Source organism: Oncorhynchus clarkii, chromosome 12 (genome assembly GCF_045791955.1).
Source record: "Oncorhynchus clarkii lewisi isolate Uvic-CL-2024 chromosome 12, UVic_Ocla_1.0, whole genome shotgun sequence".
Classification (NCBI taxonomy): Eukaryota; Metazoa; Chordata; class Actinopteri; order Salmoniformes; family Salmonidae; genus Oncorhynchus; species Oncorhynchus clarkii.
In genome coordinates this window covers 61914599-61934191 of record NC_092158.1, presented here as the reverse complement: position 1 = coordinate 61934191, position 19593 = coordinate 61914599, and the positions used below count along the sequence as shown (strand labels likewise).

Here is a 19593-nt window from a genome sequence, read left to right as displayed (position 1 = left end):
TCGATCTTAGTCCTGTATTGACGCTTTGCCTGTTTGATGGGTCATTGGAGGGCATAGTGGGATTTCTTATAAGCTTCCGGGTTAGAGTCCCGCTCCTTGAAAGCAGTAGCTCTAGCCTTTATCTCAGTGCGGATGTTGCCTGTAATCCATGGCTTCTGGTTGGGGTATGTATGTATGGTCATTGTGGGGATGATGTCATCGATGCACAAATTGATGAAGCCAGTGACTGATGTGGTGCACTCCTCAATGCCATCGGAGGAATCCCGGAACATTTTCCAGTATGTGCTTGCAAAACAGTCCTGTAGCTTAGCATCTGCTTCATCTGACCACATTTATATTGATCGAGTCACTGGTGCTTCCTTCTTAAAATGTTTGCTTGTAAGCAGGTATCAGGTGGATAGAATTATGGTCAGATTTACCAAATGGTCTCCATGTGTGGAGTAAAGGTGGTCCAAAGTTTTTTCCCTCTAGTTGCACATTTAACATGCTGATAGAAATTTGGTATTACTGATTTAAGTTTCCCTGCATTAAGTCCCCTGCTACTAGGAGCGCCGCCTCTGGTTGAGCATTTTTCTGTTTGCTTATGGCGGAGTACAGCTCATTCAGTGCCAGCATCAGTCTGTGGTGGTATGTAGACAGCTACGAAAAATACAGATGAAAACTCTAGGTAGATAGTGTGGTCTACAGCTTATCATGAGATACTCTACCTCAGGCGAGCAAAACCTCAAGACCTCCTTAGATATCGTGCACCAGCTGTTATTTACAAAAATACATAGTCCGATGCCCCTTGTCCAACCAGACGACGTTGTTCTGTCCTGCCGATACGGCGTATATCCAGCCAACTGTATGTCGATAATGTTGTCATTCAGCCATGACTCCGTGAAGCATAAGATATTACAGTTTTGAATGTCCCGGTAGTTTAATCTTCCGCATAGGTCATCGATTTTATTTTCCAAAGACTGCACGTTTGCTAGCAGAATGGAAGGAAGTAGGGGTTTCGCCTACGAATTCTCAGAAGGCAGCCCGCCCTCTGGCCCCTTTTTCTCTGCCTTCTCTTCACACAAATGATGGGGAACTGGGCCTGTTCCTGGGGAAGCAGTATATCATTCACGTCGGGCTCATCGGACGCGTTAAAGGAAAACAAATAATCATAGTACTGATGTCCAGAAGATCTTTTCGGGTCATAAGAGATGGTAGCGGCAACATTATGTACAAAATAAGTTTTAAAATAAGTTACAAACAACGCAAAGAAACAAACAAAAAAACGATTGGTTAGGAATATGTAAAACATCAGCCTTGTTCTCCGGCAATCATCTTGATTCTGAATGAAATAATCATTTTTTAAATCCTTTTTTCACACTTTTATTTATTTTACTATGTCAGTATGTATTTTGTCAATGTTTTGGCATCAAGCTGACGGCAGCTGTGAAAGACATTAACAGTTGGAGGAGTTGCAGAGTTAATTGAAAATAATGCCATTGTTGATTAGATGCTTTTTTCATTAGGATATTTGGTCTATCTACTATATATATGGAAACAGTATTGAAACAGATACAACAGAAATTATACTATATATAAATTTTAAAAAATTGTTATATAAATATAAATGACCAAAGTTATGATAGATTGCCATAGACTTTCTGTTAATTACCAAAATGACTGAAGATTCCGGTAATATTGGTAAACTACCTGTGGTATATTAACGAGGCAAGATGCAGCCATGCTGTTTAGCATCAAGTTTAATAACAGAATGAATTGACATGTGCATTCTCATAATGCACTTTGACCTTGACTATGGTACGTACGGTGACCTGCGTGTACCAATATTACTATTAACCCTATAATGTAATACCATAATTGAACCATGTAGTTGTTATAGGCTAATTAATACACTACATCATCTACTCATTTTAGTCTGAGAAACAGTAACAAATGATCCCTATTAAATGGGCGGCAGGTAGCCTAGTGGTTAGAGTGTTGGACTAGTAACCGAAAGGTTGCAAGATTGAATACCAGAACTGTTGAACACAAAATCTGTTGTTCTGCCCCTGAACAAGGCAGTTAACCCACTGTTCCTAGGCCATTGTTGAAAATAAGAATTTGTTCTTAACTGACTTGCCTAATGAAATAAAAGTTTTTTGAAATGCTTGTACTGTAAACAACTAAAATAGTATGTATCTTTTAAACATTTCAATGAACAGTTTGACATCATGCGTTTATTTTTCTTACAACCTTTGTCCATACATCTTTTCACATCATAACAATTCTTTCTCTTTTTTTCAGCCTCATCAGTGTGAATGCGTGTGTGTAAAAGTCTTTAAGCGCTGTAATGCTGGGGTGGTCTGATGACCCTGTGAGAGCAACGCAGGCTTTGTGTGTCTGCGTTCAAATGTCCTTAACTGACACTGTACAGGTGAGACGAGTCAGTCAAAGAGTCAGTTACCACCAGAGATGGTGTTTCAGGAGCAACTCATGCTCTCAACTGATCCCTGTGTCATATGTGGACGGTCAGTGTCTCTGCCTATCACTTTGTAAGATACTGGACCTGTCTGTTGTGTGACAAACTCAGGTATCCATCTCGGTCCTCCTCACGTTGTATTTCGCAGGTACACGGCATCATCCAATCCAAATTACCTTTCCACTGTACGTTGGTCATGGTTAGAGCATTGGGCCAGTAACTGAAAGGTTGCTGGTTTGACTTACTCAAGCCAACAAGGTTAAAAATCTGTCGATGTGCCCTTGAGCAAGACACTTAACCCTAATTTGCTCCCAGGGGGTGGTATTACTATGGCTGACCCTGTAAAACATCACATTTCACTGCACCTATCCGATGTATGTGACAATATTTTCATTTGGTTTGACTTGTACTGCTTCCTGCGAAGCACAGCATTGCGAACATGTCTGCTCAAGAAGAGGTCAGCAGGCGTTTGTCCTGTTGTGTAGTCCGTTGTGGTGCGGTACTGCAGTCAGAACAAGGAGATTTTGTCCTTTATGTCCAGAGTGGTACTGGCAGGCTTTATTAAAACAATTTTTGAATGTCTGAACATACCTCTCTGCCAGCCCTTTTGAAGCTGGGTGTCCATGCGTGCTGGTGGAGGGCAGGATTCCGTTCTACCTCACAAACGTCTGGAATTCGTTTGACATTAAAGTCTTCGCATTGTCCGTTACGATTTTCTCAGGTAACCCGAATGATGAGAACAACTTCTCAGTCTGGTTATGGTAGCATGTGAAGTGATTTGTGACATTCTGAACACTTCTAACCATTTAGAGTGTGCGTCAACCACTATCATAAACATGGGCTTGCAAAGTCTGTGTAAACACTCACCATGGAACTCCCATGGATGCAACAAAACCTGTCATGGTATTTCACACTCCTTGCAGACCGGGTCCACTTCTCTAATATCGTTCTGGCCACCTGACATAAAGTATTTGCGAGCAAGTGGTTTCGTTTTTACAATGTCCTGGTGTCCTGTGTGTATTGCCCCTTAAGAAACATCCTCGTTCCCCCGTGTGTAGAATTTCAAATTTACTTCAACCTGTTCAAGCCAACTCTCCATTATATATTTGTAGACTTTTGAGAGCTCCCTCTCCATGTGTGTTGCCCTGGCTATTTGTGTAGCATTCAGCAGTGCTTACTCAAAGTGCTCTGTTAGCAGTGCGTGAATGTGAGCTGACACAGTTCCGGCATTACTGGTCTCAGGTAGTAGTCATACGCTGACAAAATGTTGGCCTACCGCTGGATGCAATCGTAGGGAGGCTCTTGTGCTCCCCAAACATGGTAAGTAAGGGTTTGTGATCAGTCAATAAGTTAAATTGTCTCCCCCACAGATACTGATGGAACTTTTTTAGTGCATAGATTAGTCCCAAGGCTTCCTTTTCAATCTGTAAGCATTTCTTCTCAGCTGGGGCATCTCTATTTGGCATAATGTGCTGGATGATGGCTTCAATACTGTACAATGCGTCACAAGCCAAAGAAAGAGGTACTCACGAGGCACAGTCAATTCAATGTCTATTCCATGTTGGCTCAATGTAATTTCATTGAAATGACGTGGAAACAACATTGATTCAACCAGTGTGTGCCCAGTGGGTAGTTTTGAGTCACAGTGGACTAAGACCTGATCACTCGTTAACAGCTCTTTTCATTTGTTGAAGGTATCCTGTTCTGGTTGTTTTCGACGCCAAGTCACTTGGTCTTTCAGCAACCTGTACAGTGGCGCTAGAACTGTGCTCTGCTGTGGCACAAAACGCCAATAGTCGTTAACAAGACCCAGAAAGGCCCTCAGCTCCTACACGCAGGTGCCCCCTTGGATAGCTTTGATTTTCTCTGTGGACGGGTGGATTCCTCTGTTATCCAACACATGACCTAGATACTTGATCCGTGTTTTCTCAAATTCACATTTGGACTTTTTCACTTGGAGTCCGTTCTCCTGAGGTCGTTGCAGGACCTTTTGTAGGTTCCCCGGGTGCTCCTTTTCATTCCATCCAATCAAGATCCTTCATCAGATTTTCCATAATCCTCTGAAAGATAGAAGGGGCGGAGCTTACCCCGAAAGGTAACCTATTGTGCATTCAGAAAGTATTCAGACCCCTTCACTTTTTCCACATTTTGTTACTTTACAGCCTTATTCTACAATGGATAAAATAAAAACGTTTCCTCATCAATCTACACACAATAGCCCGTAAGCAAAAACAGGTTAAGAAATGTTGGCAAATTTATAAAAATTCAACAAAAAAATGAAATACCTTATATACATATGTTTTCAGACCCTTTGCTATGAGACTTGAAATTGAGCTCAGATGCATCCTGTTTCCATTGATCATCCTTCACCTGTGGTAAATTAAATTGATTGGACATGATTTGGAAAGGAAAACACCTGTCTATATAAGGTCGCAAGTTGACAGAGGGTGTCAGAACAAAAACCAAGCCATGAGGTCGAAATAATTGTCTATAGAGCTCTGAGACAGGATTGTGATCTGGGGAAGGGTACCAACATTTTTTTGCAGCATTGAAAGTCCCCAAGAACACAGTGGCCTCCATCATTCTTAAATGGAATATGTTTGGAACCACCAAGACCCTTCCTAGAGCTGGCCGCCCGGGCCAAACTGAGCAATTGGGGGAGAAGGGCCTTGGTCAGGGAGGTGACCAAGAACCCGATGGTCACTCTGACAGAGCTCCAGCATTCCTCTGTGGAGATGGGAGAACCTTCCAGAAGAACAACCATCTCTGCAGCACTCCACCAATCAAGCCTTTATGGTAGAGTGGCCAGACGGAAGGTAAGTATCTATGTACGAGCTCATCTGGTGCAACTAGGGCTTTTGCAGTGACCGTATTTCCGCCACACCGGCGGTCACGAGTCATGAAGGCAGTCAAATTCCATGTGACTGTTTAGTCACGGTAATTAGGCTTCTCCAAGCTCTGATGCTGCTGATGGTGATTAGTAGCTGATCAAACTTGCTAACTCCTTGGTACTCAGTAATCTATTGTCCCTCTAATCACTCTGACATCTATGCAAATGTATTAAAAAATCTAATCAAACACTTAATGAGAGCCCATGAGCTCACGTTGTGCAATATTTCTATAGGCTATGCAACTGTGCAAAAAAACAGAGTGATAGCCCCTACTAAAAAAAGGAGGATCCATTCAGCTTTCTATAGACTAGGCCTACTATATTTTTTTCTCAACTTTCCTAATATTAAGCACATTGTTTATCTTGTCATGACTGTCCTGCTCAGATCCAAATAGGTCAGATCAGGTTTGCAATGAATGACTGCAACCACATGCCCTCTCACCCGCAGAAGGGGGAGGAGGAAACTGATGGGGGTTAACTCACACCCTGTTGTAAATCAAGGTAGAAGATTCAGGTCTCACTCTCCAAATTCATTAAAGGAATGTGCCAATTTTTCAACAGACTTTTCCCGCCGAAACTCTAATACGTTCCAAAGCGAATACTGGAACAATATTTCGAACATAGAACGTGGGGAATGGTCAGAGGTGATCTAAAGAACACTAATGTCATTTTGGTTGTTATTTTGTGATGTCATAAAAAATGCCATTTGCTATTTACATGCATATTTTTCCCGCCGACCCTGTTGAGACAGGTGCATGATAACGGTCCATTCTAAATCAAAACCAATTTCACACATATATTATTTAGTATATGTAAAGATTAAATCAAGAATAGTCTGTTGGGTGACAATATTAGCCTATCACGTGTGATGTCACACCCTGATCTGTTTCACCTGTCTTTTCAGGACCTTTTGCAGTTGAGTGACTATTGGGCTTGTCTCCACCCTAATCTGTTTCACCTGTCTTTGTGCTTGTTTCCTCTCCACCTTGATCCGTTTCACCTGCCTTTGTGCTCGTCTCCACCCCCTCCAGTTGTTGCCCATCTTCCCCATTATCCTCAGTGTATTTATACCTGTGTTCTCTGTTTGTCTGTTGCCAGTTTGTCTTGTTTTGTCAAGCCTACCAGCGTGTTTCTCTGTTTTTTAGCCCTCCCGGTTCCGACCTGTTCTGCCTGCCCTGACACTCAGCCCGCCTGCCTGACCCTTCAGCCTGCCATGACCTTGAGCCTGCCTGCCACCATGTACCTTTTGGACTCTGACCTGGTTAATGAACTTCTGCCTGTCCTCGACCTGCCTGCCCCTTGTATTCTAATAAATATCAGAGACTCTGACCATCTGCCTCCTGTGTCTGCATCTGGGTCTTGCCCTGTGTTGTTATATGAATTATATATTATCACTTGAATGATGCCCAGCATAAGAGACTGCTTTTTTCCCCTAAACTTTTTAGATTCATATTTGCACACCTCATGTAGCCTAGCCCATAGGCCTATATGTGGCCAAATAACTTCTTAAAATGAACCACATTAATCCGCTTTACAAGGGGTTTAAAGCCTAACTGACTTACATAAGCAGGGCATGAGTTTCAAGTTAGGGAAAGATCATTTTCACCATAAAAATGCAACTTTATAATGAAAGCATTACGTGCATAATCTCATTTGAGGTCACTTTTGATAATGGTGTTTTCTCGCTAATGGAACATTCACGCTTAGCCTACTGCCATGTGTGCATTGCTGCGCTTATAATGTGAAGAAATAGCCTAATAGTTTATCAACATTTTAAGCTAAACATTCTGATCTATTGCGTCAGCCACAAAAAAAATGCTAGTGGCTATATTCATTTGGGATCTATTGAACCCCACAACTGTCCCAGGCTATTGTTTGGAATATTTATTTATCGCACAATGGGGTCAACTTTTGTACTATGGGGGACAGTAGGCTAGTGCTTTTGCTGTACGTTAGACCTACTCATCTTGTTGGCTGACGATAAGTAAATGATAGACAGTTCTTCCAGTATCTTCAATATGCACCTCGGAATTGGATAAGGACGTGCACAGTTGTGTCCCCGGTGTGTCTGTCTTCACTTGTAGCCTGTGAGAAAGACCTGATCACATGTCGGAGAGCCATTTGAGTGAGAGGCACTTCGGATTGCACAACACTCAGGGAGAAGGGCACAATGCATCACCAGGCCGCAAAAAGCATGTATTTTTTATAGGGTGCATTACGACAACAAAGGCGATGCCGCCGTGAAATTTGAGGCATTATCAAGTGCTTGTCAAATTGTGAATGAGAGACTACTGCGCAAAAAAAAACAAAGCAGAGCTCATGCCTTTCAAGCGATTTTTTTCAAGTCTTAAAAATCATAACAAAGCCCAATGTTTGTAGAACAACTAAAGTTACATTAATAACTCTAAATTAAGCATATTAGGAGTTCCTATGTCACGTCTGCTCCCATTCTTCCCTCCCCCTCGTGCTTGAGGGCACCAGGTTGTCCTGCATCACGCACTCCTGCCATCCATCACGCACACCTGCCTTCCCTCGTCATGTGCATCAGCGTTATTGGACTCACCTGGACTCACTTATCACCTGTTAATTTCCTCCCTCTATTCCCCGCTTCTGCACTGTATTGTTTTTTTCTTTAGTATTAGATTGCTGACGCTGTTCCTGTCTCGTTCCATGTCCATTTTACTCCCCGTACCTGCTTTGTCTCTCCAGCGTCATCTCATGTGACAGAATGCAGTAGCCTACATACGAAGCAAGAGTACTGGCGTTCCGGTTGGTATGGTGGCATCGGTGGCATCAGGGTCACCACCGATGGAACCGGGGGTGCCTAGCCAGCTCGTCGGGCTTCCATGCCCTAGCTGGCTCGAGAGTTCCTTGCCCTGGTTGGGTCGGATGGCGCCCATCCCACGTTGGGCCTCAGCCGGATCGTCACTTCTTGTTCGCCCGGCCGGTCCAGGAGTTTTTTGGTGACGTCGGGGTGGATTCCGCTGCCGATGGAACCGGGGTTGCCTAAGCCAGCCTGTCGGGCTTCCACGTCCTGGCTGGCTCGAGAGGTTTCCTTGCCTCAGTTGGCTCTGCGGCTTCCCATCCCATGTCACTCTCCACCGGATCATCGGGCTCTCTCTCTGCAGCGGGATCGACAGGCGTCTTGCCTCAGCCGGATCGTCAGGCTCCCATGCCTCAGCCGGCTCGCCAGGCTCTTACGCTCCTGCCGGTTCGTCGGGCTTCCACGCCCCAACCGGCTTGCCCAGCGCCCATGTCTCCGCCGGTTCGCCCAGGTGGGACGCCGGGTGGCACCCAAAGAGGGGGAGGGGGGGTACTGTCATGTCTGCTCCCGCTCTTCAAACCTGGCGCTTGAGGGTGCCAGGTTGCCCTGCATCACGCACACCTGCCTTCCCTTGTCACGTGCATCAGCGTTATTGGACTCACCTGGACTCACTTATCACCTGTTCATTTCCTCCCCTATATTTGTCAGTTCCCCAGCTCTGTTACCTGCTGCTGCATTGTATTGTTTTTGGTCTTTCTTATTAGTTTGCTGACGCTGTTCCTGTCTCATTCCATGTCCGTCTTTATTAAATGTTTTACTCCTCGTACCTGCTTCGTCTCTCCAGCATCATCTCACGTGACAACCTATTTCTTTGTTAACCGCTCAACACAGAATAGCCGTATATGCGCACTCTCTCAAATCGTTTGGAGAAAATATTTGTTCAATTGTTTTCTTCATACTATAAAATAATGCCACATGAATTCTAAGCAAATCTTGTTTTCTAAATTAACTAGTGTAGCCCACAGCTGTTTGGCATAACCACATCAGGACAACTCAAAGTATGCTATTCTTTTTTTCTGAAATAATGGAATTTATTGTGAAGGTGTATGCTATATTACATGAATTAATTAGACTTTTAAAATGTAGATGTTCCAAAGGTCTGCATCAGTGGCTTGTAGGCCATGTGTGGAAGCCAGGAGATGCTGAATGTGTTAATGTTAATTAATGGTCAATTTAGAGTGAGACCGCCAGTTATTTGCTTGACAATCACCGGCTAACGAAATTTCGTGACCGGCACAGACCTAGGTACAACCACTCTCGAGATGGTATCATCTGTCTCATAGTTTTGACTCTCAAGGCATAACACCCCATTCTTCACATGTAATGTCCCCCACAGTTGTTTGAAAGTCCTGAACTTTGGCTCCGATTGCAACTCCACAGGGAGCTCTGCTCTACCCTATTTTTCAATTTGTTTAACCGGGAGACCACTGGGTCTCTATCCTGTGCATACAAAAGGAAAGCTGCATTTGTGGGGACTGCCTGGCTTGTTTGAGTTCCAACTACAGGCTCAATAGTGACATCCTGAGGATTGTTTACGATGCCTCTCAGATTGGCAGTGGCCTCCTGTGAGTCAGCTGTGTCTACACTCTCTGTCTGTGTGTGTTGTGTGACACACCATCTGCATTACTGTGCAGTCTCTCTGGCCTGTGGACAATATCATTGTCAAACTGATCCAGTTTCTCCAACCATCTAGCCAACTGTCCCTCAGGTTGTTTGAAGTTACTCAGCCACCTCAGTGAGCTTTGATCAGTTCTCATTATACATTTCCTCCACAGCAAAAACTGTCTGAAATGTTTAAGAAACACTACCACAGCAAGAAGCTCCTTCTTGGTAAGTGAATACTTCCTCTCCTGTTTTGACAGTGACCGACTGGCATGTGCTGCTACTCTGTCTCTACCCTCGTGTTTTTGGAGAGGACTGCCCCTATGCCTGTGTCACATGCGTCAGTATCCATTATGAAATCTAGATTTGGGCCAGGGGAAGCAAGTATGAGGGATGTGGTAAACTTGGAATTTAATTTGTTAAAGGCAACTTCATACGCTGCGTTAAACTCAAACATTTTCCCCTTATCTGTCAAACTGTACAAAGGCTCCGCCATAGCTGCAAAATCTGGTATGAACCTCCTGTAGTATGACGCCAGGCGTAAAAAGCTTCTGTCTCCATTTTCATGGGGTCAGTCGACACTATCAGCCGAGATGATGTGTCCCAGGTAGCTCACCTGAGACCTGAACAAATGGCACTTACATGGCTTCATCTTAAGTCCTGCATGATCCAAACCTTGTCTAAACACTTCACGTGCTCTTGGAATGTACGACCAAACACTATGATGTCGTCTAAGTACACCAAACATGTTGTCCACTGTAAATCAGCCAAAACCAGGTCCATGAGACCCTGGAAGCTGCTTGGAGCATTTGTCAACCCAAACCCCATTATCTGGAACTCGAAAAGTCCTCTCATTGTCATAAAAGCAGTTTTGCAACAATGCTCGGGGTGCATCTCGACTTTCCAGTAACCACTGGCAAAGTCTAAAGTGGAAAACCACTGAGCACCGGAAAGCAAGTCCAAGGTCTCATCGATCATAGGAAATAGATAAGCATATTTTAGTGTTCTCATTTAACCTTCTGTAATCCGCACAGAACCTGATTGAGCCGTCCTTCTTTCTTACTAACACCACTGGTGCTGCCTATGGACTGCTGGATGGGTAAACTATTCCCCTTTCTAACATATCCTGCAAATGCTCGTCAAACTCTGCTTGCAGATGAACAAGCACCCGCCTCAATGCTCGTTTGATAGGCCTGGTGTCCCCTGTGTCAATCCTATGCTGGACTAGTTTAGTGCAGCCCAAGTCAAAATCACCAGTGCTAAACATTCCCACATACCTCCCCACCATTTCCTTTACAGCTCTCAGCTGCATCGCAGTTAGCTGGCTGCAATCTATAAAAGATAACTAACGAGACTGCCCCAGGAGAGCTCCTGATCGACATGTGTACTTGGTGCATTGAGTTGGTTGGAAAATCTCCAGCACGCTGATAATAAATCATTATTAATTTAAGTGTAGAATTTCCATGACACTACCAACAGGTTACTTGTATCAGTGACTAACGCAGGGCTCAAGAAGACCCTCAGTTTTGTCATTTTTTTACTGTACCTCAACTTTACCAGTTATAAACATTTCACTTCTGGATGGGATAATTGTGCCATTCATCAACACCACTTAACACACTCCCCCTGCCACTCCCCTGAAAATCAAGGGAATCTGCTTCCCCAAAACACGTGTTTTCTTTTTCACGTCAAGTACAGCCCCATATTTTACCAGAAAGTCTGTCGCTATCAGTACACACTGGTCTGCGTTGCTAGCAACAACAAAATCCCAGGTCAGATTCAATGTTCATGACTGTGGACCAGGTCTCCAAGACTGAGAGAAACTGTCCATTTGCTACTTTAAAAACTTCTCTAGGATAGGGGGCATCATTTGGAATTTTGGATGAAAAGCATGCCCAATTTCAACTGCCTGCTACTTATGCACAGAAGATAAGATATGCATATTATTAGTAGATTTGGATAGAAAACACTCTAGTTTCTAAACTGTTTGAATCATGTCTGTGAGTAGAACAGAACTTATGTAGCAGGCGAAACCCTCGAGGACAAACCATTCAGATTTTTTTTTTGAGGTCACCCTCTTTTCAATGAGGTTTCATTGGAATTCCAGATTTCTAAGGGACTTGCTTGCAGTTCCTACCGCTTCCACTGGATGTCACCCGTCTTTAGAAATTGGTTGAGGTGATTCCTTTGTGTAATGAAGAAGTACGGCCATCTTGAACAAGTGTCACATCATGTGTACTGTTTGATAGAGGCGCAAGACCAGAAAGCATGCTTGAGTTTGTTGTCTTCCTGTATTGAACACAGATCATCCCGTCTTCAATTTTATCGATTATTTACTTAAAAAAATACCTAAAGTTGTATTACAAAAGTAGTTTGAAATGTTTTGGCAAAGTTTACAGGTAACTTTTGAGATTTGCGCAAGTTGGAACCGGTGTTTTTCTGGATCAAACACGCCAAATAAATGGACATTGTGGATATATATGGACGGAATTAATCGAACAAAAGGACCATTTGTGATGTTTATGGGACATATTGGAGTGCCAACAGAAGAAGCTCGTCAAAGGTAAGGCATGATTTATATTTTTATTTCTGCAGTTTGTGTCGCGCCTGTAGGGTTGAAATGTTCTCTCTTTTGTTTACTATGTTGCTATGCTCAGATAATAGCATAGCTTGCTTTCGCTGAAAAGCCTTTTTGAAATCTGACATGTTGGCTGGATTCACAACACGTGTAGCTTTAATTTGGTATCTTACATGTGTAATTTCATGAAAATTTTATTTTTATATGAATTTATTTGAATTTGGCGCTCTGCATTTTCTCTGGCTTTTGACGTTAGCGTCCCACATATCCCAGATAGGTTTAACCATGCTTTGGTATGGTTGCAATGTACCACATATCTCCAGTAGCATTTTTCCATACCTGTTCATGTTCCATGGAAACCTGGACCCCGAGTCCACCACGACCTCATACTCGGCAAATTTGCACTCCAGGTAAACCCCACTCTCCACCACACTTGATGTAATTCTCGCTGTGGACTGGTCAGCTGTGCATGTAGTTGAAGCCAATGCTGTGCTGACATGGAAAAGGAAAGGACAGTTTTTTCATGTGCAATGACATTTCCATATTGGTCGACGTAGGTCATCCTCTGTCGCTCCCGGGGAAGCTAGATCTCCCTCTCCCCGGTCCGGTCTGTATCCTCCCGTGGCGTTTGCCGTTGCTACTGTAGAAGACCCTGGAAACACTCTGCTGCTTTGGTATGTCCGCCTCTCATGTGGCTGCCAAATACTGCACCTTAGTCCGCAACTGTGCAACACTCTCACACAATGACTCAAACATCTCTTTTGGAACTCTGACATTCTCTCCAACTGGAGGCAGAGTTACCTTGCTTGTCCCACACATGTTCACTTTTTTATTGTGCAGTGTCTTCACTTTCCAGCATTTCTAGCTGCTTTATCTGATCAAGCTCTGTAGCCATGCTAATGGCCTCTTCCAACGTTTCTGGTACTGCCTTGCGCAGGTGCATACGCAGATCACTGCACCCAATGTGTGTAATAAAACGGTCTCGTGCCAGCGAATTGCGTGTGCCCGTGCTATAATCTGGATAAGTCTTTGAAGCTAGCCTGCTTAAATCATGCCCAAAGTCATGAATGCACTCAACGACTTGACCTTTTCTGTCCTGAAAAAATGAATGATTCCAGTCAGCATGTGCCGGTGGCTCAAAATGCCTCTGCAAAGCCACATTCACACTGTTCTAATCCTTCTTGGTATCCTGAGGTAAAGTACTACAAAATCTCTGCTCATTTCCCCTCAGCAACAGCATGAGAAAGTTCAAACGATCTACCGCTCACCATCCATTCACTTGCGCTGCTAACTCAAATTGTTAAATCCAAACAGTCCATTCATCTTCTTTCCGCTCGAAAGATTCTGACATGAACACTGGCTGGTCAATCCGACTGTCCATTGCATCTGGCTGATCCACCACCGGCTGTTGGTCGGCCAGTGGTTGTTGATTGCTGTTCCCGGGTTGTTCAACTTTTCCCTCCATTTTCCAATGCAGCTAACCAGCTAAAATTAGCCAAGCTCGTAAGTTGTTAGCTAGTTGACGTGCAGATCCCACCATTGCCACCAATTTGTAACGAGCCTGTAAAGCCAACGAAAACCACACGTAGTTTGACTAGCGTAAACAGTCCTAGGACACTGATTTCCCATAAATAACCAAGTTGTAATTTATTTGGATGAACACAGACAGTGCACCCCAGCACTGACCCGCCGCACAATCGCCTCACCAAAGACTCTCCCTCAGCATGCTCCAGCATCCTCACATACAGCAACTAATTTGCATAACATTGTGTGATAGCCTGAGAGACTTTTGAATGTGTAAAACATTACACTATGAAAGAGCAAGTTGATAAAGATTTTGGATTCCCAGTAGATTACAACGGCATTGGACAAATAGTTGCTTCTAGCTCTGTCAAGTTGGTTGTTGATCATAGCTAGACAGCCATTTTCAAGTCTTGCTGTAGACTTTCAAGTCAATTAAAGTCAAAGCTGTAACTAGGCCACTCAGGAACATTTAATATCGTCTTGGTAAGCATGTTATAGTCCTGCTGAAAGGTGAATGTCTCCCAGTGTCTATTGGAAAGCAGACTGAACCAGGTTTTCCTCTAGGATTTGGCCTGTGTTTAGTTATATTTCATTTATTTTTATCCTATAAAAACTCCCTATTCCTTGCCGATAATAAGCATACCCATGACATGATGCAGCCACCACCATTCTTGAAAATATGAAGAGGGGTACTTAGTGATGTGTTGTGTTGGATTGGATTTGCCTCAAACATAACACTTTTTATTCAGGACATAAAGTACATTTATTTAGTGCCTTATAGCAAACAGGATGCATGTTTTGGAATATTTTTATTCTGTACAGGCTTCCTTCTTTTCACTCTGTAATTTAAGTTAGTATTGTGGAGTAACTACAATATTTTTGATATATCATCAGTCGTCTCCTATCACAGCCATTAAATTCTGTAACTGGTTTAAAGTCACCATTGGCCGCACGGTTTCCTTCCTCTTCGGCACCTGAGTTAGGAAGGACGACTGTATCTTTGTAGTAACTGGGTGTATCCCAGTATCCCACCATCCAAAGTGTAATTAATAACTTCACCATGCTCAAAGGGATATTCAATGTCTGATTTTTATTTTATTTTTACCCACCTACCAATTGGGGCCCTTCTTTGCGAAGCATTGGAAAACCTCCCTAGTCTTTGTAGTTGAATCTGTGTTAGAAATTCACTGCTCGACTGAGGAACCTTACAGGATTTTATGCGTGGGGTACAGAGATGAGGTATTCATTCAAAAAACATGTTAAACACTATTATTGTAAACAGAGTGAGTTCATGCAACTTATTATGTGACTTTTTAAGCATATTTTTACTCCTGAACTTCTTCAGGCTTGCCATAAGAAAGGAGTTGAATATTTATTGACTTTTAGCTTCAAATTTTGTATTCATTTGTAAAAAGTTCTAAAAACGTAATTCAACTTTTACATTATGGGGTATTTTGTGTAGACCAGTGACACAATCTCAATTTAATCAATTTTAACCCACAAAATACTTTGAAGGCACTGTAAATGCATTAACTATTTTTAAAAATAAATCTATTCGTGGTTTATAAACTCTGTTTACAAACTTGAAAGCTGTACTTTTAGTTTATGGTTGACACAGCTTGTTGGCCATTAGCCAATCTGTGTTTCTCAACTAGTTAAAATCACATGGGTTTGGTGAACTGATACACCGCTAACTGGTATTTACAAATTCACTACTGGTAAATTTCCACCTCGCACATGGTTAAAAACACAGCATCAGAGTGAAAGCGTTACTTTTTTTGTACCTTACTTAACTAGGCAAATCAGTTAAGAACACATTCTTATTTACAATGACGGCCTACACTGGCCAAACTCGGACGACGCTGGGCCAATTGGGCGCCGCCCTATGGGATTCCCAATCCCAGCCGGTTGTGATACAGACTGGAATTGAACCAGGGTGTCTGTAGTGACGCCTATAGCACTGAGATGCAGTGCCTTAGACCACTGTGCCACTCGAGGGCTCTACATTGCCCAATATAACAATACGGTCAGAGCAGACAATGCAAGGAACATTGTGAATGCTGAACATTGTTTTCCCACTGTAACAAAACCGAACTGTGAACGTAAAACCACAATACCTACTGATACGTGGGTTTGGTGAACTGATACACCGCTATTAGGAACTTTAAAAAAATAATATATGTTTCAATATGAACATCTCCACATAGCCTATCTTCCCTATAGGTTTACATTAAAATGAAATGAAAATGCAAAAATACAGTTCTAAAAATGTAATACGTCTTAGTTTGTATCGATGGATGTTCGTCTTATCTCAATCGCCCACTGGAGTTTATAGTTTACTAATTACCCACTTTTTTTACCACTACATCACTGATATTAATACAAAATCTTAATAGTCTAATGTTTCATGTGAATGTGATAATGCAATGACTGTGTGCTCCATTGATGTCTGTTTGTGCGGAGCTTGATTAGTAATGCCTAGGAATAGAAACGTGAACGCTATGTAATTTGAGAAAATAACTATGTGAAGGGTTGATGATTTTATACAATTCATCATTGCAACTGACTGAACAGTTGCTGATTCTGTGTGTCATTGTGAATAATGAATCATATTTCCCCCCTTTTAGGGGTATAACATTACAATTGTATAGCTAATAGGCTATGTGTTCGTAGATTCCTCTCTTTCCGGACCTCACTAAAACTCAAACCCTGGTAAATGGCTCTGCCTGCATATACAGTACAATTCATAAGACAAAAACAATGAAAATACGATACAATGTAAAACAAAATAAAATACAGCACTACACAAATATTCTAGAAAAACTTACATTCTTCAGTAAGAAGGTCCCCAAGCAATATTAAATTACCGAGCTGTACCAGAACATCCAATTCTAATGTATTTTGTAGTTGGTTCCAGCAATGAGATGTATTAAAACTAAAAGCGGATTATCCTAGTTCGGTGAGGACCTGAGGTTTGGTATCTCATGATTTTATACTTTAACAAGTTAGGTAAATCGGAAGCTTAGTAGTAGAGCTTTGGAAACAAAAAGGGAGTAAAGAAGTGATCTACGGGATTTTAATAATGAGGACCAGCCAACCTTTTGATACAGGATACAGTGATGAGGATTAAATCAGTCACCTGTGATAAAATGAAGGGCACTATGGTAGATGGTTTATGAGTAATGGCTGCTGCATTCTGGTAAATGGTGTCACAATAGTCAAGAACTGGCAGGAAAATTGAATGTACTGTACAATTGGCTTCTTGCTGTTTAGGGACATGCAAGAGCCATTTCTAAAAAAAAAAGAAGCCCACTTTAAATCTTAGCTTTTTAACTAGCACGTCTCTGTTTTTTTAAATGTTCAATCGAGTGGAGATTATTATGGCCTAGTATGTGCCATGTAAACAGCTGGTAACTGAGTTGTTTCGAAATCTGGTAACTAAGTTCATTCAGAATCTGGTAACTTGTGTTCTAGACATTGTCCACAAACATGGTGTATAATTGAGCAATAAAACCAGAGGAGGTGTAGTATATTGCCAATATACCACGGCTAAGGGCTGTTAATATGCACAGCGCAACAAAGAGTGCCTGGATGCAGCCATTAGCCTTGGTATATTGGCCATATACCACAAACCCCCGAGATGCCTTATTGCTATTATAAACCGGTTACCAACGTAATTAGAACAGTAAACAGTCATTTATTGTCATACCTGTGGTATACGGTCTGATATACCACGGCATTCAGAGCTCAAACCAACCAGTTTATAACTAGTATTTTTCAGCGACATCATACCTCCAGGTGATATCATTCTTTTTCCAGCTCAGCCCGGTCAAAGCATATCTCTTTTTCCTCTTCCTCCTTCTCTTCCTCAGGTCTTCCGTTCCGACAATGTCAGGCAGGGAACAGCGAGGGGTCTTCATCAAAGAAAGAGTAGCATGGTCTGAGGGAGGAGAGGGAGGGGGGCCAGAGAGAGGGGGAGAGATAGAGGACATTCATATTTTTATAATTATATTATATTCTTTCATCAGTGTGTACAATAACAGTTAGGGTGGAGAAACAAAGATGAAGTTATCCAGGCTCACTCTATATATATATATATATATATATATATATATATATAATTACACACACACACTACTGGTCAAAAGTTTTAGAACATCTACTCATTCAAGGGTTTTTCTTTATTTTTACTATTTTCTACATTGTAGAATAATAGTGGACATCAACTATGAAAGAACACATATGGAATCATGTAGTAACCAAAGAAGTGTCGAGATGAGATTCTTCAAATAACCACCCTTTGCCTTGATGACAGCTTTGCACACTCTAGACATTCTCTCAACCAGCTTCTCCTGGAATGCTTTTCCAACAGTCTTGAAGGAGGTCACACATATTCTGAGCACTTGTTGGCTACTTTTCCTTCACTGTGCAGTCCGATATATATATTTGAATAAAACATTTTTTTAAACTATTTTGTTTAATAACATTTAGGTATTTTGTCCATTTAGCAATAAAACATGTTTTTTTTCCAATTAAACATAGACTCAGCGTTGCAAAAGTATGCTAAAGAGTTTACCCAGTGTTCCTGTCTCCTCTAGCCCAGCAAACCTCTGCATCTGGCGGAGAGCTTTCTGGATGCCCTCCCTGGTCTGGAGCCTCTCTGTGCGGGGGTCCGGAGGGGGCAGGTACCCATACCGACTCAGCCAGTCCTCCACAGAGAGAGAGACACACATACATGCACAGAGTGATTCCTAATTCCTTGATATATTACAGAATAAGTAGTGATTAAGTGTGTTTGCATATGTGGAAGAAATACAAATGTTTGTGGAAAAAGACAGCTCAAGAATGATACCATACACGCACTTTGTACACACACACACACTGTGAAACTATCTCCAGTATGCATATACACTGGCCTCAGTTTCAAGGAATATTGTAAACATGCACCACTATATGCAATTTATTGTTAAACATTAGCCTGCCCACATTTGAGTCCAATGAGCTTTTCTTTTGTTTAAAACACATAACTGAAACATAACATTTATGGGCAACACCACAGTCAAATAATTCAATGCAAATGGCAGTATGGATCTAGTGTAAATCATTAGTAGAGTCCCAATACTAGCATTGAACGTAGTATGCCAATCTGGCTATTTGAACAATGCCTATTGTATGAAAACGTATTTAATATCTAATGTGTACACCTCACATGTCATATGAATCTGAGGGAATGTCATAAATGTGAATAATGAAGGTTATTAAATTGGTTGTCATTACCGGACTGGAAGAAGCGTGTAGGGTTTCCTACTTACCACTCCACGAGAGTACTGGTCAGCCGTTGGGGCACACAGCCCGATGGAGATTGTTAGAAGGAGCCCTGCTCCGCTCACCAAGAGCAGACGATGATAACACATAACTAACCTGAAAATGCGTTTGCTCACCACGACCTCTCGTAAAGATGGGCTACACAGGATGTCCGTTTCATTCCACAGAGTGTGTGACCACTTGAGCAGTCAAATGCTTGACTCATAACCGTTGGCTTCTCGGTGGACACTCAACCTGAAACCTTTGCAGCTCTCTGGATAACTCTGATGAATCAAATAAATAAATAGATATAAACAACCTTTTTCCTGAGTAAACAGAGAAAGCACAAGATGGGGAGAACAGTTCCTCAGAATAGTTGAAGATGCTTCTTTAGCAGAGCTCTGTCTCGGTCT

At 42.3% G+C, this 19593-nt stretch overlaps 1 protein-coding gene across 1 annotated transcript in view; it reads right to left on the bottom strand.

Annotated features, from left to right (window-relative positions):
• The window catches only part of LOC139420957 (matrix metallopeptidase 25a), a 31128-nt gene extending 11535 nt beyond the window's left edge, over positions 1-19593 (bottom strand). The window contains exons 1-3 of the mRNA XM_071171394.1: positions 19189-19593; positions 18453-18585; positions 17669-17816 (exon numbers count right to left, since the gene is read on the bottom strand). Of these exons, the coding sequence (XP_071027495.1) occupies positions 17669-17816; positions 18453-18585; positions 19189-19290 (383 nt within the window). The 5' untranslated portion in view covers positions 19291-19593. The remainder of the gene's footprint in view (positions 1-17668; positions 17817-18452; positions 18586-19188) is intronic.